The sequence below is a fragment of the Tetrao urogallus genome, assembly GCF_951394365.1.
Source record: "Tetrao urogallus genome assembly, chromosome: 6".
NCBI classification, from domain to species: Eukaryota; Metazoa; Chordata; class Aves; order Galliformes; family Phasianidae; genus Tetrao; species Tetrao urogallus.
In genome coordinates this window covers 10,907,293-10,931,739 of record NC_136819.1, presented here as the reverse complement: position 1 = coordinate 10,931,739, position 24,447 = coordinate 10,907,293, and the positions used below count along the sequence as shown (strand labels likewise).

The 24,447-nt window shown below is 36.5% G+C and overlaps 1 protein-coding gene across 1 annotated transcript in view; it reads right to left on the bottom strand.

The window, feature by feature from the left end:
- Positions 1–3,162: 3,162 nt before the first annotated feature.
- The window catches only part of INSC (INSC spindle orientation adaptor protein), a gene marked incomplete at both ends in the record, with an annotated part of 101,946 nt that continues 80,661 nt past the window's right edge, over positions 3,163–24,447 (bottom strand). Inside the window, 6 exons of the mRNA XM_079537626.1 lie at positions 3,163–3,291; positions 5,021–5,097; positions 5,766–5,921; positions 9,650–9,716; positions 20,527–20,705; positions 21,960–22,131. Coding sequence (XP_079393752.1) covers positions 3,163–3,291; positions 5,021–5,097; positions 5,766–5,921; positions 9,650–9,716; positions 20,527–20,705; positions 21,960–22,131 — 780 coding nt within the window. The remainder of the gene's footprint in view (positions 3,292–5,020; positions 5,098–5,765; positions 5,922–9,649; positions 9,717–20,526; positions 20,706–21,959; positions 22,132–24,447) is intronic.

The following is a 24,447-nucleotide window of genomic DNA, read 5'->3' as shown; positions in this document are numbered from 1 at the left end:
GCAACTACAAATATGAGATTCATTCAAGTGTATTTTCTTCCTGTAAACAGCCACATTTATAATATGAATACAAATGAACAGAAAGTATGGGCTCAGAATTATGGCTACATACTTACAGACAGAGAGTATTTGTAGTAAAATCAATTAATTTGGATTCACATTGTTGTACCTGAGAGGAAGGTCAACTTCTTTGTTCCTACTGGCCTGCTCACTGAATATTTGTTTGAGACCAGTTTGAAATGGCTTGAAAATGTTATGGGTCATAATGGCATATTCTTAATAGCTACATTAATTTACTTTACATGTGTGGATACTAAATTACTTGACACTATACTGAAAATATAACGTCTTTTTGATTGCAGAAATATATCTTGTAAAGAGTTTTATAGAACAGATTGCAATAAACTATCTGAGATTATTTCTTTTCATTAATTTCTAATTGAACTTTCAATTGAATGAGCACTTCCTGCCTAGGTAAGGCACAATCAAGAACAGTGCTATTATATTCACTATTATCATCTGCAAAAATCAGGTCTCACAAGAACATTAAACATATTGTTACAGAGCTTTTACATCCTTGCCTCAGACTGCAGGATGGATTGGCATGAGAACTGATGCTGTGCCCATGCCTAACGTATTCACTTTCTTTTTCTGTTTTCAAAGACTGACATTACTGAAAGAAAAAAAAATACTGAAAAGCACTGTTCTGAATTCCAATTGCAGCCAAATTATATTTTTTTCTGCTACATTTGATTGTGCTCTCAAATTATTTTTATGTATATAAACACATATATAAAATACTTTTATAACAACCTCTATAAAAAAAAAGGAGATTAAGGGATAAATGTATACATACACAGGTAGCTGTGTCTATATATATATACACACACTAGCATGCTACTATCTTACAGTTGAGCTGCACTTCTGAAAGCCCAGGAATTAGGCCTTTTGCCTTGGAAGCACTGAAATTTCCCTGGTTTTATGATTCTGATCTATGAGCAACAACTGTCCAACAGTCTGCTCATACTTTCCACAAGAGAGACTGTTACATTTGCACTAACCATCTATAGTCCACTGCTACTTTCCTGAGTAATATCAGTGTAAATTGGATTTGGAGCTCCCAGTTTTACTATACTACTCCATTGCCATGATCATGAGAACATCTCTGCCCTTTTCTGAATGTACATGCCCTGCAATTATTTGTTCTCTTTTTCATGAGATTTTAACATCATCTGTTATGGGACAAACTGCCCTGTGTACAAATGAATAGTTTCTGATGTTAGCTGCAGTTAACAGAATGATGTTCGGCACAGCGTTAAGCGACAGGTTTTGACAGATTATGTTCTGTTAGAGATTATCAACATAAGAAATGAACATAAGGTCCTACTATGAGTTTTGAGTTCATTGTTTTACATGAAGAATATTGATTCTACTGTTTAAAGCATACACACATTTCTGCTATGTGAAGAAAATGTTGTCAGTCACTTGAGTAATAATTTGAAAGTTGTGCAGTACAACATGTCTCAATGTCATACATCTAAGGAGTTGCCTCAAAGTATGCACACAAAGTAGAATTCATCTCTTCTCTTACTAGGAAATCACATCTGTGAAACATCTGATTCACTGTTTATCTTTGAACAGTTGCTTAAGACATTCTTGTGTGTCTTTTAATGTTTTTAAAACTTCCCTTGAAGAAGTATTAAGGCAAAGACTTCTTAGAACATATATTCTAGAATATAAGAAAAGGTGGTTACCATTTGTCACTGCTGGAAGCAAGGGAGATTCCTCAGACAAAGAAAATGTGGAAGGCAAACACGGCTTAGCAATTTCCTGGTGCCTGTCATCTAAAAACCGCATAATACTAAATAAGCTTTAATGAATTAAGTTGCTTAAGATATCTCTGAAGTAAGTACAGTAAAGAAGTGTACTTATTTATTTGGCATATGTCCTAGCACCATAAAGTTTTCAATCACAAAATGATCCAGAGCAATGGATGCAAGTCATCAAGAAAAAATTACATATACTTTCATAACTTACAGAACGTTTTGTGCGAAGCTGGGGTAGAAAACACTCAGGATATTGCCGGTAGACTAATTGTAAATGCATATAGCTTCTTGATGAAAAGAAAAAGATGAATCTATTTTTTAAATCAACTCTATTCTTTTTCTTGTATTCTACTCGTAAAATCACCTTGTATCAACTCCAAGAGTTCTTGGAAGTCCTGTTTCACAGCTTTATAAATACAAGACTAGCTTAAAAAAAAGAAAATGGAAATTCAAGTTGCAATTACCTGTTCTAATTACTTAGTGTAAGCAAGCAAAATTTTTTGTAGAAGTAGTAAACTGAGTATTAAAAACATGTCTGTATGTACTCACTTCCACTTCTTGGAAGGCTTGGAAAGGAGGGAAGATTATTAATGTGTAGTGATCCTAAATCTTGCACTGGTTTGATCTCAAGAGGACTTTTCTATAAGTCTTTTAATTTCTTTACATGCAAATAAAAGTTGTCTGTATTTACATATCTTCTAAGGAAGCAAATCTTCATACAGCTTAGAAATGCCCTCTAACATAATGCCAAGCCAATATTTGAAAATTTTCTGAAAAAATCTCATTTACATATCTTCAGAACTCTATTAAAAGATAGAACAATAAGGACTTAGACAGTGACATCCCGTTCGTTTTAAAGAATGCATTTACAGCCTTAAGGATCATTTCTCTTTTGATGCAACAAATGCAACAGATTAATGCATTTGCTAAAGAAACTGAAAAATGTTCCAACTATAGAAAAATATCAGCAATAAGACGTCATTACAAGCATTTAAAATAAGAGCACCAAATTCTTGGCTTCTATACCTTCTTGCAGTTCTACTAAATATGACAATAATTGTCAGGCTGCAATGATAAAATCTCCTAATATGCCTTAGTATAGGAAGTTTTTGTGTTGTTTTGCTTTTTTTTTTTTTTAAATTTACCTTTACAAACCACAGAAATAAGTTTGTTTATTCTATTTCTTTTGTCCACAAGCCACATGGTCATGGTCTTAAAATAAATAAGTCATAAATAACAATAGGACTACATCTAAGTAAAACTGAGTATGTACTATCTCATTATGTAATTATTATCTTGATTGTTTTTCAAAGAATATCTTGCTTTTGGCTCACATTTATACAAAGCTCTCTTCCATATTTGTGCATAGCAGGAAGGAATCCACAAGCCTAGGCTTTACTAACTGCTGAAAATCTGAATCTTCAAGTCGATCAGGACTCATAACTGCTAGTCTTCTTAATGCTGCCTAAAAAACAAAACAAAACAAAACAAAAAACATTAATGCATTGAAGCTTTGAGAAAGTCTTCATTGCAGGAATCCATTATAACAATCTCCAAGTAGCAGCCAAGGCTCAAAACAGATCAACTCAGTTACATGGACTCTTTTATCAAGCTAATCTTTCACTGCTGTCCTCTACTATTCCCCCTCAGAATCAGCCACTAAACAACAATTCTTTGTGGGTAGATTACTCCTGGACACGAGAAGCAGAGATAGTGGGATACTGAAGGAAAGAATGACAGCCAGAACATTTTGATTGTAAGCTTCTCCCACCATAGTTGTAAGCAAAGTCTGGAATAAAGATCTTTTAGATAAAAGGGTAATAGAAAGAAACCAAACATGTCAAACCACTTGGAAACAAACAAAACCGCTAATTTTTTGTATTATGAGACTATATAACAAATTCCTTTGATCATACTATTATCTATAACCTCTCCTTTTCTAAGAGATTAATATTTCTCAGCAGATAAGAATATATAATTTCATACCTTTTAGCAATCTAACACTATAGAAACAACTGAACAGAGGCTGGTTTTCTTCAAGAACAAAAATTGTCTTTAAGCTAGTAAAGTCTGACAGTTGTGATCAGCTATCCTCACAGTGTTTATCAGTGCTACATTACCACAAGAGTTAATCACCTGCTTCAAAATGCACAGGAGGTAAAGAACCAAGCTAAAAATACCAAACAGTGAAAGCCCTTAGATTTCAGTGCCAATACTTACGAACCTGAGGCAGTGTATCTGTCTCAAGCACAATATTTTGCCCTGTTTACAGAAAGTGTCATCCAGCAGTTGCTAAAACACCAAGAGAAGCAGAAGTGCTGAGACAAGCAGGTAACAACTCAAGAAATAGGTATGAATTCAGGGAATGTGCAGCACAAGTTTTGTGAATGTAGGGTACCTGCTTTAGAAGGGATTTGGACTTGAACATCTTGAGGTCCCTTCCAACACCTGCAATTCTGTGATTCTGTGAACTTCAGTGAGACAGAGCAGCAGGAAAGTCATCGTCTAGTTTGCTGCTGTCATTCTATGGCCTCTGCTCAAGCCATGCAAGATTAACCACTCTTCTCAGCTCATATGTGGAATAACCACGGAATTTCTTGTGCCCAAATTCAAACCTTTTTCATCCTGAATAAGTTCTGCTTAAATGAACAAAACTTTTCATGTGCAAACTAGGTGTGTTAACCAAAGCTACAATAACCGAGCGGGGCCAGCAAGCAGCAAGGATTTTTCTCTTAAGCAGTGTTAACCTTCTGCTGGTCACTCCTTGGCTGAGCTCTATACTGTGTGAGAGTCTTAAGAAGAAAAAAATGGATCATAGAGACTCTGGCTATTTTACTTAAATATTTTCACACACACATACGCGTGTGCTCATGCACCTAGATAAAGGGCTACTGTCTCATGATCACAGGACTTACTTCAGCAAAGACAGCATCATCAGAGAATGAAGTTTAAGAATGATTGAAACTTTAAATTACAAAGTGTTCTAGTGAAATTTCTCAGTAATATGAAGTCACGTATACATGTGTCTAAATCTTCAATCAGAAGAAAAATTATTGACACTGTAAAGTATTATACTTAAATTCCTGGCAAGAATTTAGAATGTTTTTGCAATGCTTATGCATTTTGAAATTGAAAGGGCTGCATTTTATCCATATTTCAGGATAAGCACAAGAAGATGGTAAAAAGGTACCTACCAGACATGCTACTAAAACAGAATCACTGTTATTTCTTTCAGTTGGTGATCTGCAAAGTTTAATTAGGCGAGGAATACCTGAAAGCACAGAAGAGTATTGGGAGAAATATTTTAGAAACACAAATTACTTCTGAGATAATAAGGATAAAAGGTCTTTCTCCCTTATAAACTTTAATATTTATCTCTCTTACCAGATAAGTTTACTAATGCAAAATGCTATGCAAATACTTAGGGGACTCTCCATGGAGTTAGCAGTTCATGATTGATTGTCATAAATCAGAAACAAGAAATGCATTGTTTTTACCCTTTGTTGCTCTTTCAGAACGAAAATCATGATTCTCTTTCTTCCCCATCAATTCTCCCACGTGTCTTTAAAAACCTACATCCAAAAGAATATGTAGCTTCCCATCAGATTCATCACATCTGAGCTTGCAGGAATCTGAGTTTTATGCCCACTGTTGGATCCTGCACTAGGCTTTAAATAAAGGAGCGTGGGAGGTAGCCCTGAGTTGGTTGTCACAGTCTGTCACAGCTATGCGTTGAGAGGAAGCTGTACTTCAAGTTCCTCTGGGAATTGAGCCAGAGGTTCATTTAGTACAACCTCCTCACCTTCTGAAAAGATTTTATAGGGAAACCTATCCCACAAACTGTACCAGGTGAGGCTAAAGAAATGAAAAGAGCTTCTCCTTGGCTGACAGTTCCTCCCTCTTTTTCAGTTTTCCATTAACCCAGTGACACATCCTTACAGCTGAGTTTTACGGCTGCATCTGCCACTTCAGGATCCCGGCTGAGTCGTGCCAGTGTAACTGCAGATTTCTGTTGAACTCGCTCACAAGCAGCAACTTCTGCTGAATTTCCTGAAGATGACCTCTCAAAGAGCATTTCCATTAAAAGTTGAACACCTACAAGGATGTAAGAGCCATTGTTAACTTCTCTCCAGTAAGAAATATCACCTTATAATAGTAATGGGGAATAGAAAGTTAGGTAAATATAATCACTACTGGATTAGGGCAGGAAGAATACGTAACTGTGAGCTGCAATTTTGCCATCTGTATTTTGGCCCATCTGATCAGTGAATGTTTGTTTTCACCAGGAAACTGCAGACATTTTTTAACTAGAAAATGCACTAACTCTTTCCTCTTCCATTCAGTCTGCTTGGAAACAGCTCAAATACATAGTGACTCAAATAAAATTGTGAAAAGTAGATGAATATTCCTTAATTACATTTAAACTAGCCTGAAGGTTGTCACTAACCTCAAAAACATTAGGAAGATATTTCAGGTTTTCCTTTTGACTAAAAGAAAGTAAAAGGGGTGGTGGTCGTTTTTTTCCAAGTTTACATAATTTCAAGCAAGCCTTTAAAATCTTCCATCTCAAAATGCTTTCAGTAATCTGCATCCCCTTAATGAGGGAAATTATGAAGTTCTATGTCCATGTGATGACTCTTCATTTCAGAAGAAACAATGTAAAATGGTTTTATCAACTTTATTTTTTTTTTAACCTGTAGGAATAGATACTCATATTGTAGCAGGAGAAAACCAGAGACTGTGCTGATTTATACTTTCTAAGTTATTTTAACTGTAAGGACAATTATGTGCTATTAGACTCCATATGCCATTAGGAAATTCAGATTACTTTAGGTAGCATCAGAGGATTTTAACCATTAGAATATTTGCATAAATAATTAGGAGAATTAGCACCAGAATCACACAACGAGATAATGATCAATTGACATACAAAATAAGTCAAAGTTGGGAAGAAAATCCATCCAGACTCTATAAGATCTTAAAGTCCTTCTCAGTAGTGCATGTGTAAGTCTGGCTTTCAACCAGCATCTAATTATCATAGTATTAGGCAAATACAATAAGCTTTTATACACAAGCTGAGTGCCAACCCTTCTGAAAAGCCAGGGGGCAAATGCTTCTGTATGAATTTCCATTAAGGGGTGTATACACAAACTTTATCACATACACACTTTCATTAATTACATGTTTCACTGAGGGAGGATTAGAGAAAACACTTCTGTATTCTTTTAGGAAAGAGAAGGGGCTATTTGGTATTGTGTGTTTATTTTTTATTACTTCTAGTCACAGTTCACCAGTGGTGTGAACACACACAGATCTAGTACAGTTTATAATGAGTATGCAACAACTTGCTGGAGTTCTTTCAAAGCAATGTCCCTGTGCTACAAAGCACTTCATGCTTGACTGTCTTTTTATGATCTTTGTGCACTTGTGGAAACATGATCAAACACCTTTCCCAAGAACAAAACAGTTTCTAGTGTGCTCAAGGAAACAGATACCCAAATTAAATAATCAATCTGCTTATCTCCAAGGCGTGCAAAATTTTCCATGCATGTTACTTCTCTGTAAACATGGATCCCAACAAGCAAATTAGTTGTGTCTGAACCTTGTCAGTCATATTTATGTGCTCAGAACTCAAATTTTGCACTGAAATACAAGAAACAGCTAAACCCAGTATTGCAAGGGCAGCTGAAAGCAGTGCCTCCTATTTTATTATGTTGGCTCACAACATCACAGGCAAATATTGGTGGTGTGGCAGTAGAGGTTGAACCTTTCCAGCATTTTGTTGCTTTGTGACTGATGGCAGCAGAAGGGCAGTCTGACAAAATGGCGTCTGACACAGAAATCCTGATGAAACAAAGGTGTGGAATTGGATTCCTCCATGCGGAAAAAAATTGCACACACTGACATTCACTGGTTCTTGCTGAATGTTTATGGAGATCAAACAGTGAATATTAGCACAGTGAGGCTGTGGATGGTGCTTTTCAGCAGTAGTGACAGTAATGTGAAAGACAAGCCATGCTGCAAACAGCCATGCACAGCTGTCACATCATGAAAAGCATCTCAGTTAGTTCATCTGTGCATACTGGTGAATTAAACCAGGGAACTGTGTATGAAGTTGAGTGTTGGCTTCAATGCATTGGAAATGATGGTGGCAATATTGGTTTGTTACAAAGTTTGTACCAGGTGAGTCCCACAAATGCTTGCAGAGAAACAGAAAGAACACTATATGCAAGTTTGTCAGGACATATTAATATGAGACCAGTGGTGAAAGTTTCCTGGAATACACCATTAATGGTGAAAAGACATGATATCACCCCTACAAGCCAGAGTCAAAACAGCAGACTATGCAATGGCAACACATGAATTCCCTTTAAAGAAGAGGTTCAAGACACAGACATCAGCACTGTATTTTGATGATCCTTCTAGATTTCCTGGAAGCCAGACAAATTATCAACTCTGACTTCTATGATACTGATTAAGCCAAAGCCCTGAACTTCCACAGTCAGGATAGAGAAGAAGACAACCTTTCTCCTGCACCATGATAAAGCCAGGCCGCATACCAATTTGAAGACCCTGGAGCACATTGCCAATCTTGGCTGGAACGTCCTACCACATTCACCGTTTAGTTCAGATTTGGTTGGCTCCTTCTGACTTCCATCTGTACCAGCCAATGAAAGATAGACCGCATGAGCAACATTTTCCTAGTGACAGCTCCATCATAGCAGCTGTGAAACAGTGGGTCATCTCCTCTAGTGCAGATTATTATGAGCATGGCATGCAGGCTCTTGTTCATCGCTGGTGAAAAGGAATAGCTATGGTGGTGACAGCACTGAAAATCAATGTTTTGGAGCTGAAAATTTGCACTATCAAATAGTGTTATTCTGGTCTTTGTACCTGTTTCCTATCCATGGAAGGAAATAGAATGCATTATTTTCAGAGAGAGCTATGTACTTTGGAGCAGACCAGTTCTATCTCAAGATCTATTTCTACATACTTCTTCCCTCCTCCATCCATGTTTGAGACTCAAATGGATCCAAAACCAAGCCATTCCTATCAAACATTAATTTTAAAAAATTGTGGAAGGGATATTTCTAGGACAGAAAAGGCAACGTATGTGAAACAGTTATTGAATATCTCTCACTAGAGAGTACAGGAAAAAAAAAAAAGCTTACAGTTTACCTTAGCCACGAAGATGCTGAGAGATGTATTAGTAAGGCAATTAGGTCTCCCCGTGTTCTCATTCATACAATTATTAACCTAACCTGTAAGCTTTCTTCTGGTGGACTTGATTCTTTTTGGTATCATGAACTTCTCACAATGTGACATTTAAAGAAGTGTGAAAAAAAAACTGGCAAGCGCTGCACAGTGCTTCAAAATTTGTGTCTCTGAATACTCGTGAGCAAAGTCAAACAAAAACAGTAAGTGGTTCAATATATTTGAAACAATAATATATAATAACAATAATATAAGTGACACAATATATTTCATTGTGTAAGAATTGCCACCTTACACAATGTGACTTCAAGAATAACAGTTGTTGAAACAACACCTTGCATTCTGTCTACAAATAAGTTAACACACACACAATCAGTTTACTGCCTTACACGCAAAGTTTTCTAAAGCAGTGGTAATTAATTTCCATTGCATGGAACCATCCCAAGGACTCACTTTGCACCCTGCAGCAATGTGCAATATCCAGCAGAAAGGGGATGCAAAGTGAAGTATTAGTTCTGAAGCCTTTCTCCTTTAACTAGTAATTATTCCTTTCCTTTCAAATATTCTCCACAAACACATGCAGAATATAATTCAGTTAAAATACATACCATTTCCTTGAACGATTTCTGAAGCACATTGGTCTAAGACAGACATGTTTGCCAATATTGTTACCACCTGTTGTTATAAAGAAAAGGAAATGCTAAGTACAGCCTTACAATTCAGAAAGACTAAATAGGACTGTAGTGTATAAAATAAGTATGGCAGAAATATGACAAAATGAGTAGAATTAAAAAGCATTCTTGTAGATTAACAGTCTGTTTCCACTTCTCATCTCTCAAGGTTCTTTACCATATGGCTGATAATTGAAATCCAGACAAGAGAAATAAAGAATCTCTTCCTTGCACTACTATACTCATGCATAAAAGCATGTCATGAAAATCTATGCAACAGAACAATTGTTTGCTCAAATTAGAAGAAAGAGAAAGAAACATTTATAAAAACAACCAACCAAAATGCCTGGAGAACCTACAAGGGTTCATCTAGTAACTGCCCTCCCTCAGATGTCTGCCATCACCTTCCTTCTCAGGCAGAGGTCACAGGGCAGGTTAAGGTCTACTAAGGTCGCGTACTTTCAAGGCTCTCGCTACCCTTCTGCTTCAGGGTTCAGCTGAAATGTTGAGGAATCTTCAACATGATTCAAAGTATTATCCAAGGGACACTTTTCACTTTTATTGAAGCCATAGATTACGTGCATGTTAGAGCTCTGTCCCAAATGGAGCTGGTCTTAAGCATGTTTAAACTTTTCCTGAGCTAAGACCAAAATCAAGTTTTGTACTAAGAGAAGCCCAAGAGATCCTGATTTACAGATTTTTTTATCCAAAATAACATCAATCGTTTTCAGGATTAAGTGCAACGCAGATTGCTTAAAATTTATGCACTGAGCCATTGACAGAGCTTGAATCAAATAGACATTTTGGCTTTCATTCATCCCTTCCCTTCACTGATATCATATACTTTCTTCATTCATCAGGCAAAATAGTTTTTTTATACTTTATTCTTCAAATAACTTGCTTCATATACATATATCTCAATATTAACAAAATGTATAAGAGACAAAATAATAAATATTATATATAATTAGAACACGAAATTGAAGTAGTGTATTTTCTTAAAAGATCCCTTTTGTCTCTATTGTAGCTGGGAAATACAGTCTCAAAAGTAATGATCAGTTTGAGAACTGTTTATCAGTTTTGAGAAGCTGTACAGTGTTTGTTCAGAGACATGCAAACTTCTTTGAGAGATGTAAGTAGATCAAATCATGATTCTAATCTCACTTTGCCATCTCAGTAAAAAGGATGAGTCATTTTCGGTGCTGTGACATAAAGGTCTTCCACTTTCAAAGGTAGTGTTACAGTGTCATCTCTCTGAATAAATATACTTACTTAGGATGCAAATGAGTTGCTGAAACTCTAGAGTGACAGGTAGAAATATGGTAACTCTGTACATGTCTATGTATTTATTCCATATTAATTATTAACAGTGTTTCAGGCAGAGTGTATATGTTTTCCCATTCTAAATTATATCCTGTTAATGAAAATTACTTCCTCTATGCACAGTCTGTACCCCATGTGGCTCTCTGAGCCACAGATGAAGAATTCAATTAACCATAATTTGAATATGTGCCAATTATTCCACTGCTTCAAGTTATTTTGTCTAATAAGTATTTTCATATGTAAAAATATTTTGTGTATATCTTTTCACATAAAAAATTATTTGCATGGTGCTTACATCTGTACTTCAGACTCCTTTGTATTGATTACATAGCCCCTTTATTTTGCAGTGCATTTAGTGCCAAAAGGTTTTATACATAACCTTGTGCAAAAATGTTTAAATCTTCCCCTCAATAAGTATTAGGTTTTACCTAAGTCGTCTTTTAGAACTCTAAAGGCAGTTAAACTATTAATTAACTGACTCATATGGATAGATTTTCTTTTCCAGAAGCATCATGTTAACAATTAAATGTGACATAGCATAACACATAACACACGTGAACACATAACAGGCAAGCTGAACAAGGAGTTGACTTAAAATTTTGTATTTCTGCTATATTTGCCTCTTTTACAATTCACTATACATGCGACCTACATAAAATCTTCCTCTGTAATACAGACCAAAGTTCAAGGGTGTGTAATTTTAAGGAAAAAGTCTCTAGAGGAAAACAGACTTGTATATAGACTCAAATTGCTTTGAAGAAGAACACTCCTACCAGCACTGGTATTAATGTAGCAAGATTTCCTTAGGATTTACACTTGACTGCAAACCAATAAGAACTTTTCCAGAAGCATCTGGAAAGCCTATGCTGAGGCCTGCAAATTCCACCAACCTTTGCAATTTACTGAAGTGTGGAGTTTACATACATGCTATTAAGCACAGATTATCAGATTTTATTTTCCAGGGGATAAAGCAACAACAAACCAAAAACACACATTCAATTGCTTCATCATATGGAGAATTCTTGGCAAAATATCTGTTCTCAGAATCCACTGCTAAACCTGAGGCAAGATTCTTAATGTACTGCCATAGAAACCATGTACTGCAAACACTAATCCCATCCAGCAGCATTTCACTGCCTCAGTGTCTCTATGTGTACTGAGCAGATCTGTTCTGGAGCTAGATCCTGACCCTTCCATCTTTGTATCTCTACTCCAGCAGATCTCTCCAATAGACTAACCCGAGCTAAGTTCACCGTGGGCTCAGTTATAAAGACCAGCCAAAACTTTCAAGTGCTCATCTCTGACAGGAGTACTTACATAAATCTGGTGGCTGCAGCTTTGTACAAAGTAATTATAGGTACAAAAGAAATAAAAATCCATAAACTCTATTAGATTAGCTGTCAACAGGGCAACATGAAGTACAGGAAGAGAAGGACATACTTTTTGAAAAGTGTGCTTGTCACTGAACTGTTTAGTAGTCTTATATGGAAGGGCAGACATATTTTTGGGGTCCTGTTCAGAGAAGCTAAGCTGACTGTCCATACAATTCAGATCTTTCCGTGTTCAGTCATTAGTCTAAAGCCATGCTAGTCATACTGTGGTTGAAACCATGCATTTCTGATTCACTCTCTCTCTCTCAGAAGAGAATAATTTTCTATATTTCAAGGTAAAGAAATATTTATGACAGTTTTGGACCAGCTGAAAAGTAAAAAGGTAACTTTGCATGTTGACAGAACTCCTAGATGTGGATCCCAATCACACAAGTGGTTAGAGCAGAATAAGCAGTGTTTTGTGGGTTTTTTTGGTCTTGGTTTTATAGCTCTTTTTCATTCCTTCTCTGTCCAGTCAAGAGCTTGGCTTATGCACCAGTTTGGGGCTTAGAGAATTACCTCTCAATCTTTTAGGAAATTTAAGCTGCCTAAGCTCTTTAGTTCTATAAAATTCAAGCATTTCAACACAATTATTACAATTATTTCTGAGACTCTTTACTGCTAGTTTCTCAGTTAGCTTATATCTATTTTGAAAAATCATTTGTCCAAAAGAATTTGCAATACCAGGGGTAACTCATGAGGGAACACTGAAGAATTATAACTCTCAAATGCTGAAGTAATGAACATCGTGCAAAAATGGACACAGTATACAAATATAAAACTATCTAAGACATTTGTGTGCATCCAGATGAAAGCTGAATAATTCCAGTCAGTGTTGCATGAACTGCACTACTAGTAACCAGTGGAATAGGCCCCTGGGGTTTATCTCTGCATTCACCACCCAACTGCTAATATGTGCTATGCACTGCCCACCTACACATGCCAGGTAGTGAAGCAGTAAAACACGAAATGCCAGCAGGAGAACTGTCAGATGTGCTTCTATTTTAGCATCCCATGAAAAGGTGGCAATTTATCAAAATATTAACATGCAGATAGTCCCACTAATGTGACTTATTACAAGGTAATATGAGAGTAAAGAGTTTGTTTTCTGCCCTTAAATGCTCAGAAAAATTCTGGAGCAAGGGGGCTCCAGTTTAGATCATGCAAATGTTCCCAATTTAATAAATACACTTAAAAATAATAGAAACATTTCAGGCTTTTCAGAAGTCAGTACAGCATCATATTATTGTAAAGTTGCTCTGGAAATTAATTAAAAATCTGACTAAATATCTGTATACTTGTATGAATGGAATGAATAGTAAACACAGATACATCCCTCTCTAGTGACAATGAAACTTATTATTATAATTGGCAATGTTTATACTGTTGTTTACTCTAATAAACTAAATCAAAAATCAATCAAAACATTTTTAGTTCCACACAGTTTCCTTCTCCCCCACCCAGCCTTTCACACATCCTGATACGACGAACCTTTCTTTTAATTTCTGTGGCCTACTTTGCAGTGAGCTTTAGGAATTACAGTTGTCAAGAATAATAGAAATTTGAGAAACTAGGGTTAAGAATCTTTAAAATGGTTTTGTCCAAAAATTCTGGAGCATCAGTCAACCTGGGGAGTTTCTTACTAAAACCACGTAACATCATAACGCTTCTCTTTCTGAGCAGGTAATGGTGACTAATGTTCATTAACTGGTGAATAAAGGTACTGGCCATTTGTAACAAAAATGAAAACGAGCTGAAAATGTTTTTATAAATACAGATGCATATGCTGTGAGTGTAAAACTCAAATGCTTTAAGTGACAAAGAGGTTTAAACCTAAAGAACACATAGAAAACAGAAGGCTTCTTTACTGCTTGAGATAACTCACCCTTAATGGGAGATATAAGATGATCTTAAAGTGTTTCTCATTAGTGTGAAACCAGCTACTCAGGAAGAAAAATGCAGTAGGATTTGAAAGATGAAAGCACACATTTCAGCTTGTTAAAGGGCCAATATCTTCCACATTTGAGGGTCACTTACCTCATTTGTGGGGAGAGATCTATAGAGGTGAAAAGTGTGATGCTAATATGCTGTTGTTGATAGTAAAGGTACACTGTCCGGCAAGCTTTTATGGATAGTCCCAACATAAATAGAAAGTCACAAGCTCAAAATAAGAATTACTGAGTAATTTAATAGAGTGGCAAAATAGATCAATTTTTGATTATTATGAAATGCTAATCTTCTTAGATAATTACTCCTTTAAGGCTGATTCATCACTAAGTAAAATTAATTTTTGCTACATATTGTATTTGGTAATTAATTCAAATTAATGATATGAGGATAAATCAGATTTGTCTATAAAATTCCAGATACCATCTTTAGGAAGAAAGGGACATCTGATAACTAATAAGAGGGAAGAGAGTCTTTGTGTCTGAATATAAATTAAAAACATTTAAACTTCACAATTTGAGATCAGCCCATAGAGAGATAGCAAAAGAGTATACACAGCATGGTTCAGGTACAGGCATCACATCATGTTGAGGTAGAAGGACCTTTCAGGATACTATTGGGAAGAAAAACCTTGTTAAGAAATCTCTAGAAATTTTCTCTGGCACATGATATCACTTGAAGTGAAAGACTTAACTCCCAGTGGATCGACTACCCCATTTCTCTGATTGGGAATTCGGTTTTCTTCCTGAAAACAGAGAAAAAAAATATACCTACACAAATAGGGTCTTTCTGCCATCTCATTGGAAGAGGCAAATATTCCCATGGAAAAATAATAGCAGTTAGAGACAGGATCTCCTGTGAACTCTACGTCTACTCCGAGACTGTGTCAGGGAACCGCAGTCTTGGAATGCTAAGGCAGAGTATCAGAGGCTAGGACTAGATGAATCTTTCCTCGTGGTAGGAAGTATGTCTTTACTACCTTTTTATCTATTTTGTTTCATACTGCTAACTAAAGTAGTCAAGGAGTGGGCAGAATTCTCACATTTTTTTGTTTTGAAGAAGCATATGGGAAATGTATCCTGCATGGCTCGCACAGTTAATAGGAATGTTCCATAAACCAGGCAATAAAGCTCTGAGCTGGTGGTGGAGATTGACCCTGTCTCTTTTCTTGCTTCTAGGCCACAGTTTCCTTTGTTTCAGATGAAAACCTGGGGAAAAAAGATCATCCCTAAGACATTATTTGTGTTATTAGAAAGTTTCTTAGATTGTGGAACTGATTCAGTCAATGCAAGACACCTGGTCTCCCTATAGCAGAGCACAATTTGGCCTAAGCTTCTGCACAGTTGTAGGAAACAATTTTATTTTGTCTATTTGGAATCATGGTTTGAGTCTGTGAGAGAAAAGTTAATCACTCCCACTTTAGAAGTGAGAAAGAGCACAGGATCTAGTTCAGCTGCCACTAACTCAAGCACAGTGGTCGGGAAGTCATTTCTGGTGCTTATCCTAGAAAGTATCTGTTAGCTATCTGAGAAGCAAACAGAAGAAAAGGAATCATAGTATGTAGAAATGCTGATACGAGCTCACCTGCTTAGAACTGAGACTGAAATTGCAGCCTTCAGCTTGGTAGTGATAACTCTTTTGGAAAAAAATGATGAGTGGAAAAAGAGACTTTTAGAGGTCTGCTGTCACGTTTTATAGTGAAGCCAAGAAGACAAAAGTAGCAAAATACATACACAACCAGCTCAGACTTGCAGCTTTATGATTGTTACAGTCTCCTGTTTAGATTCTGCTGGAACTAGCTCTACTCCTGCACCAGCCTGATTGTACTGTGAACCTGGCAGGCAAGGGTTGAGAATAAAAACTGCAATGAATTGTGCTGACACAACATGTTTCCTCCAGAGAGGCTTTACACTGAGTAAGCGCGCTGTCTGCCCAACTTTACAGATGATTAAACAGAAATGCTGAGAAGTTAAATTACTACTTCAAAATCAGAGTAGGAACAATATTGGGAATTGATCCCAGGAATAAAACCCTAGCCACTAGCAAAGAACAGCAAAGAGTTCTTCAGCTGACATGAGAATTTCACTCTTTCAACTGTGCCTCTCGTTTTGCATATTGCTGGATGTTGCATTTTCTGCATCTAACTGAATATGCAGGGCAGAATTATAACTAAACAGACATTTTGTCTCAAAAACATTTTGTGTTTAAGAGATTATTTTTCATTAAAAAAAAAAAATAATAATAATAAGGGACACCGGGAAAACAATTGCAGACTTACAGAGGAAATTAATTGAGATATCTGTGATATAATGGCATAAAGTTCGTATAAGGACATGTGACTTTGGGCCTTGTTTTCATTTCTGCATCTTAGTGGTTGTCTTGTTTCTTGCTTAATTTCTTAAATATATTGTTTAATAACTTACTTATGTAACGTATCACCTCCGTTTCTAACTGTATTAGCTGAAAACATGTTTTCTCAGCATGATGCAGTAAACATTAGAATAGATTGCACAATTTTGGTGCACAGTTTATCAAACGCAGTTTGCAGCCAGACCCAATAGTCTGACCACCAACCTTTGCTCTGTCCCTGGCTGCTTGTGTAACGTGCCATAGGACACAAAGTCCCAGGGTATCACACACATTTATTCCCTATGAAAGAATAGTTAGTTGATGGTTCAGCAGTAGAAGGGATATTCCTCTCCTGACTAAGCAGGAGAGGCAGCCTCACACATTATACTTTTGCTCCTAGAACTTAGAAAACCTAAGCAAGAAAGACTCCACTAACGGCCTTCCTCACCAGCAATGATTTTATCTCCTACTTCTGTCAGGTGCAGGGAAAATGGCATCTTACACAGACTTCATTGCTCAAATTCCATTCTGAGCCCCAGGTTCTCCTCAGACCATACTGACTTCCAAACATAAGGGAAAGTCTGGACAGCTGTTTAACAAAATGGAGTCAGGAGTCTAACAGTCCTCATGATGACAAGCAAAAACAAAAAGAAATTGACAAGGAGTTATAAGTTCCTCAGCATTCAAGAAAGACAGGTTGAGAGGTAGTACTGCAACCTGGCAGGAATTTTCATAAGATGTCTAAAGGTCCTCTCAGTATTCTTCTCTTTAAAAAGAATGTTTCCAAAGTCTTTCACTGAGAGCGAGGCATCATTTAAACATCTAAACTTCTTGACTTTCAAATAATATCTGTCTCTGCTCACTTTTTGACCCTGCAGTCATCCATGCAAGGGAAAAAATGTTAAGAGATTCCAACCTTAACTGAGAGAGAAGATCTCAGCTTCAGAGCCTGCAGCATCTCCCAAATGCCAAGGAAAATGGAAAGAATTTAGGAGAGGGAAGAAAAAGAGAGCGAACACAAAGCAATAACTATATCGATTTTCACCTTCTAGCTTAAAGCTTTTCTCCACTTAAAACTTTTTCAAAAAATAACTCACTGACTTTAGACCTAGAAGTAAGCACTTTAAAATCAATGTGTTCACTGCACGTTAATTCTTTGTCTGCTTGAATAACAGAAGACCAGAAGATGTTAGACTTTACCTCCACAGCTTCACAGGTGAGGTGAGAATACTAGCAACACTGAGGAGACAAGTGGGAATGCAGAGAGAAAAAAAAAATATTATACATAAATATGCCTTGCACAAACACACATATTTCATATTTTTCTATGTAGAGGTGGTTAAAATGAAAGGGGCCCTAAATGACAAGGATTTTTGTTAGAACCATTCTTCTGACAATGCTTTCTCTCCATTAAGATATCTGATATTATATATATATACACACACACATTAAACACATATGAGTTGCATGAACATAAGCAGGAACCTGTCTCAAAGATGTGCCTTTAAAGTGCAAACCTGCTATGCAGGGTAAAAAAGAAAAAAAAGTATCCACATTAAGAAAAATAACAGAGGACACACTTGTATCCATTTTGACAGAAAACTAGAGGTTAAGCTGTCTGGAAATTAAGGCTTCATCTGACATCTCTTGTGCAAAGTATTCTGTTATAAAATTAAGCAATTCCACTGTAATACTTCTGGTTACAGAAACAGTGCCTGCTGCTATTACATGGTCAATTATTATGTTGTCATTAAGTCCAGCAATGCAATTTTTGGTTTCTAACCTCATCTAAGCTAACACTATCTGGAAAGTGAAAGAGGGAGTCAATTTTCAGACAGTGAAGGCAGGAAGTTTATCATTTGCATAAAACAGCTTCTCAGAAATCAAAAGACAAAATATTTTTAGAGGAGCAGAAGCAGAAAACTACTTTCTGCAGGCAACAAAGAATGCATTTGACATTCAGCTCCTGAGTGAAGTGCTATCCATGCTACCGTGGAGGCTGTCAACTCATCAGTGCTAGTTGTCCTTAGAAAGGCTGTATGGAAAGCCATCCTGTGACTTTCTGATGACAGAAAATGGCACAGATGAAAACGAAAAGACTGACTTTTCCCTACTTGCGTACGATGTTTTATTTTAAGCTCTATGTGAGAAATGGGGCTCTAAGTTTCATGTACTCCTTTATCACATTTTATCATTATTAGATTGTATTTTGCTGTATTTTCTATGAATGCTCTTTCTTTGTTCTTTCACTGCTTCAACAGTTAGTATAGTTCAATTCTGCTGTATTTATTTCAGCAGACTGGATGATCTGATCATTCAGAATGGACATTTGCCCATAAAAGCATAATCCATAGTGGTAGCACATTGCAAAATAAATTTTTGAATAAAGAATTTCCAAGCCTAATTAACTTTATGTCCTTAGGTGAATGTACAGCAGATGAGACAATATATATGAAAAAAGATACTATGTACATAAACAGAATTAAAGTATCCCTATCAAAAATCAAAACAGCAATTTAGAATACCCTTTGAAAACAAATGTACTGTTATTTTTCTCCCTAGCCAAGTCTCTGTTATCCCCACTGCAACAACTAGCCAGAGAAAATTAAAATGCAAGGTATTCCTTAGAGCTAAGATAATTGACAGAATCTGCCCTTTAATAGAACACTAAAACAACTGTGCTTTTGAAAGGTGAACAATCCACTCAAACACACATTTGTTCAGGACTTGGAAGGAAGAATTCTCCAAAGGCTGTTGCCTTATCAGATCTGCTTGACCAGTAATGCCAACAGCTCTTAAAGTCAAGTAGAGCAGCACTCAAGTTCCACCTGAGCAGCCAGTGCTCAGTAATGGAGCAACCCACCATATCACAGGTCCACCACTGCAGAAATAAGTAGGAGTCAGCTCAGGAACTTACTGTGACAAACCACAGATACCATCACAACTTTTTTATCTACTTTTTTATTCCAGGAAGGAATGGAAGGTGTTGCTGGAGATGAAATCACTAGCCATTCCAAAGTTTTCTCTTAATCTAGATAGATAATAAGATGTCTTGTAACCAACAAATCTTCAGAAGACCTCTAACTCATCTGTTACCTAATAAAGTCATAAACATATCTTTAGATGTCTGCCTTCCTAATTTGAAGAAAGGGCTCACCACAGAGCAGATTGCCATCTCACTCAGAACAAAGGTGAAAGCATAATGAAATAAGGAATTCAAATTGTGAGAATATAGGAAGAACAAAGACAGAAAGTCAAGAAGAATTATATATATGAATTAACAGTATAAAGCCATGTCTAGAACCACACCACAACTGAGGTCTTGTTTGCACCAATACAGCAGCACAGGAAGGACAGTAATTAGGACTTGATCCAAAGCCCACCAGTGTCAATGGGCTGAGGATCAGATTCTTATTCGGCTCTTGGAGCTAATTCATCAATGAACTTAAAATAGTTTATATAGGCCTGGATATATCTATATATTTTAATGGTGTCAGAGCTTTGTCCAGCCAAGTCTTGAATACCTTCAAAGAGAGATTCCACAACCTCTCTAGTTCACTGTGTCAGTGCTTGACCAGCTTCACAGTGGAAAAAAATAAATCCCCGTATCTTACATGGGAAGTGGCTTTTTTTCCCCATAAAACCACATTCAGACTTTAGAATGCAAAAGAATGGACACAGATAAGAAAAAGCCACATATTAGGATGAACAAAAGTGAAGATAGGAAATCAAATTAGGTTTGCCTACATCAAGACAGACAAGGTGCTGAAGCCAGCTGATTTTTGCATAAATGTGCTCATAGTATCTTGCTGAGAAGTCACTCACCTGATCTCGGGAATATGGAGTATCCACTATGTGTTTGTCTGAACACGCTGCTAGAAGAATCTTCATAGCATTTAGCTGAAGCAACATTTCACAAGCCATAGTATCAAAGAAAGTAATATTGGCAAGAGCTGCTGAAGCCAGCAGGAAAACTTCACCAGATGAGGCTTCTTGGCACAGTTCTAGGAATGCAGAGAATAAATTGAATAAAAATCATCCTCTCGCTGCAAAAACACATTTGTTTCAAAGCAGTATTTAACTGTCTGCAGTTTGCATTAATAATCCTTAGCCAAGTTTGTAATGCTCAAGACAGAAGCAGAAACAAAACAAAATAAAAAAATAATCTTAAGTTGGAAATTATATACTACGTCACATTTTGAGGGTGCTTTATAAACGTTAGTAACATTAGGCATCTTCGTTTGTGCTTCTGAACACTAAAAGCAATTGTTTCCTGAGCATTCATCTGAGTAATGAGAGTATCTACCTAGTATATCATTCTACAAAGAATATTCTACTGAATGTTGTTCAACACCTTGATATAAATGAGATGAAATACTACAGGCAGAAGGCTGACAGCAATTGATCCATAAGAGAATATTTCACCCATATATCCTGCTCTTTAGAACAAACTGCATACATTTTGCCCATCTCTAAGCCTATTACTTTGTAGTCATCCTGCGTATTTTCCATTTTCGATAAGAAGTGCTGAATTCATGGTTATCTTTTAATTCCTTGCACACATATATTCTAAGTAAGATCTGAATCACCTGGCAATAACACTCCAGACTGTTTTAAAAATTAAACATATTACAGTAATTCGATTACTGAGCTATAAATATTGAAAGGACACTGGTGTGTGATTATTGAAACAGCTCTCCCAAAGTTACACATGGTTTATTTTTAATGCTCACATTTCCTGAGCAGAGTTTATATTACTAAAATTGAAGTGAAACTGGAGCACTGACAATCAGGGAAGTTCTTCTCCTGCTAATCCCTTCTAGATGGCTTATTAAGGTTGTACTTTGACTATGATGCATCGCAATAACTGCTAAATACATCTAAAGTCTGCTCAGATGCCTCTAGCAGTCTACTTACAGCAAATATAGAAAACACAACAGCCGTAAAGGAACAATTAGAAAAGTCCCTTTTAGAGACAAATATGAGACAGGAAGATCCTTGGCTCAGTTCATTTGGAGGTTCTAATGGTAGTATAGCACGTGGATATTATTTTCATAAATACGCATACATTTTACTCAAAAATGGTCAGGAGTTAAAACTATTATGTAAGTACAGAACGCCCAGCTTCAGAATTAAAAAATGGCCGAGTTCCTTAATCTGGAAAGCAGAGAATAGCAAACATTCTTTACAGAATGCAGTTAATGGCAGATCCCAGCCTTAAGCTGTAATTTTAACTGGAAAGACTCAGAAGAACTTACTAACAAGCGCTGTTACAATTTCTTCCATATTTTCCAGAAAGCTGCTGAGATGTTGAGTGAATGTGAGATGTGGAGATGTGATCTGTGCAATTACTGCCGCTGCTTCTGCATGAGTGGCTTCTGAATGGGTGTTATCAGTAAGAATGTCAGCCAGGCACAGTATTCCATCGACCTATGGAAAAACAATAGGTAGAGGCTGGAAATACTCCAAAAAATATTTTTGCAAACACAGAGGGGTTTTACAGTCTTCTTTTCTGGGCTGTGGATTAACTACTCAGTTTATGTTAAATGACTTAAATTTGGTGGCATTTATGACATAAGAAGTTTCCATTCAGAAAATAAACTGAATTCAGCACAAAAATTTGCTGACCAACAAAAAGCCTTTTGTTTACTTCTCCTGTAATCACAGCATGGTTTGGGTCAGAAGAGACCTTTAAGACCATCTAGATCCAGCCCCTTGCTATAGGCATGGACACCTCCCTCTTGCCAAGCTGCTCAAAGCCCCATCCAGCCTGGCCTTGAATGTCTCCAGGGAGGAGGTTGCTCAGCTCCCCCGGGCAACCCATTCCAATGTCTCACCACCCTCACAGTAAAGAATTTCTTCCTAATATCTAGTCTAAATCTTCCCTCTTCCAGTTTAAAGCTATTTTCCCTCATTCTGCTGACATTATTTTTGTCAAAAGAAAAAAGATATTATTCCCCGACAGAAGTCTCAATAAAGCACTCCTCCAAAAATAAGCCCTGATAAGCATATGTTAACTGCTGCTCTTCTCAGACTTGTTTAAAATCTTTTGAATGTATCCCATCGAGAGAGTTGAGCTCAAGTGTGCAAAAAGACATGCATAGGCAGATTTTTTGCCAAATACTTTCTGAACATGTTGCAGGTTCAGAAAGTACCACTACAGACAGATCCATAAACCATGACAGATGAGTATGTGTGGGTGTTGTATTAGAGCTAGGTCCATTTATCCTTTGTTTATTCAGAAGAGGAACAGAAACGTGGTTGAAAGTTACATAGATTTATGCTTTTAGAATGTCTGATGTGTTCTAAACTCACTGTTTATGCAGATTAGCTGAATACATCACATATGCACACACTGCTCTGAATTACTGGAGATTCATTGACACAATGAAAGGGTGGACCAGAGTGGAGCCAACAAGATGCTTAAACTGCACAGATGTGTTACTTGTTAACATTTGAAGCCAGCAAAGGAAGGTCCTCTGTGTACAAGGAGATAATCGAAGAACTTACAAAGTAACAGGATTTTGCTTCTACCCCGCTTTTACATGTTCCTGAATCATACATCATACTATTCAAGCATGTGTGAAGGGAACAAATAGAGCATGAATGAGAGAATCACAGAATTACAGGGGTTGGAAGGGACCTCTTGAGATCATCGAGTCCATCCCAAAAGATGCACGTAATGTCAAATCCGCAGAAATTCACCAACGAAAATCTTTATATGGATGAACTATAGGGACAGTTTGCAAACTTCATTGAGTATCTGTTTTAAAAACTGATCTTTTTACTTATTTGATGTTCTGAAAGAGCATGGAGTCAGTTGCCTTATAAGCTACTTGGACTTCATAGATACCAGGAGAAATTATCAAGAACTTATCTCTGAAATACACTCTGAATATCTCTGAAATACACTCTGAATATCTCTGAAATACAGTCAAACAAAACAAAAAACTCATAAAGCATCTTACACATATTCTGACTTCATTCTCTGTCTATTCAAAGCTTCCTCAAAACATACATCTTAAGCCTTATTTTCTCCACAAAGTATATTTAGCAAATTTCCAACTCATGTTTTTATTATATATTAATACATAATGTTGTATCCTGCAACGAGCATGAATTAAATTATTTTTTAAGCACAAACAATTAATATCAATTAATATATTTTACAAGAAAAGATCTCAGGTTGGTGGGAGCAAAAATCACCCTCTGGAAGATCTCACTGGGATGCACTTTTTAATAGGCAGTTGACTATATCATTGGAACTCTAAAACGGATAAATAAAAAAGAAATCTATTTTTTCTTGTAGATTACAAATGGTTTTCAGTAGAGAACCTGAAGCACTGGCAAGAAGAGGAAGAATAAATTTTCGACATTAAACTTTTCCTTGACAAGCTTTCAACATTAATCTACCTATAGCAAAATATTTCCTCCTAGTTATGGCAGAATTCTACAGTTTGAAACAGCAGATTCACATCATTCTCCTGGCTTCACAGTATATTAATAGATCTCAGTGTCAAGAATTAATATATGTCCTCACAAGATGATTCAGTAGCCAATGTGTGCTAGACAATATCATATGCAAAAACACCCAATTTTGTCACCTTGAAACTTCCCCAGGTCACACCTTGTCTGGGGCCTGAAGGATACTAACAACAACAGTCAGTATGAAAATTTAAAGAGATTCCAAGGCAATAAAAAAATATGTATATTTCAGAAGAAGCTACTTATAAGATTTGGTAACAG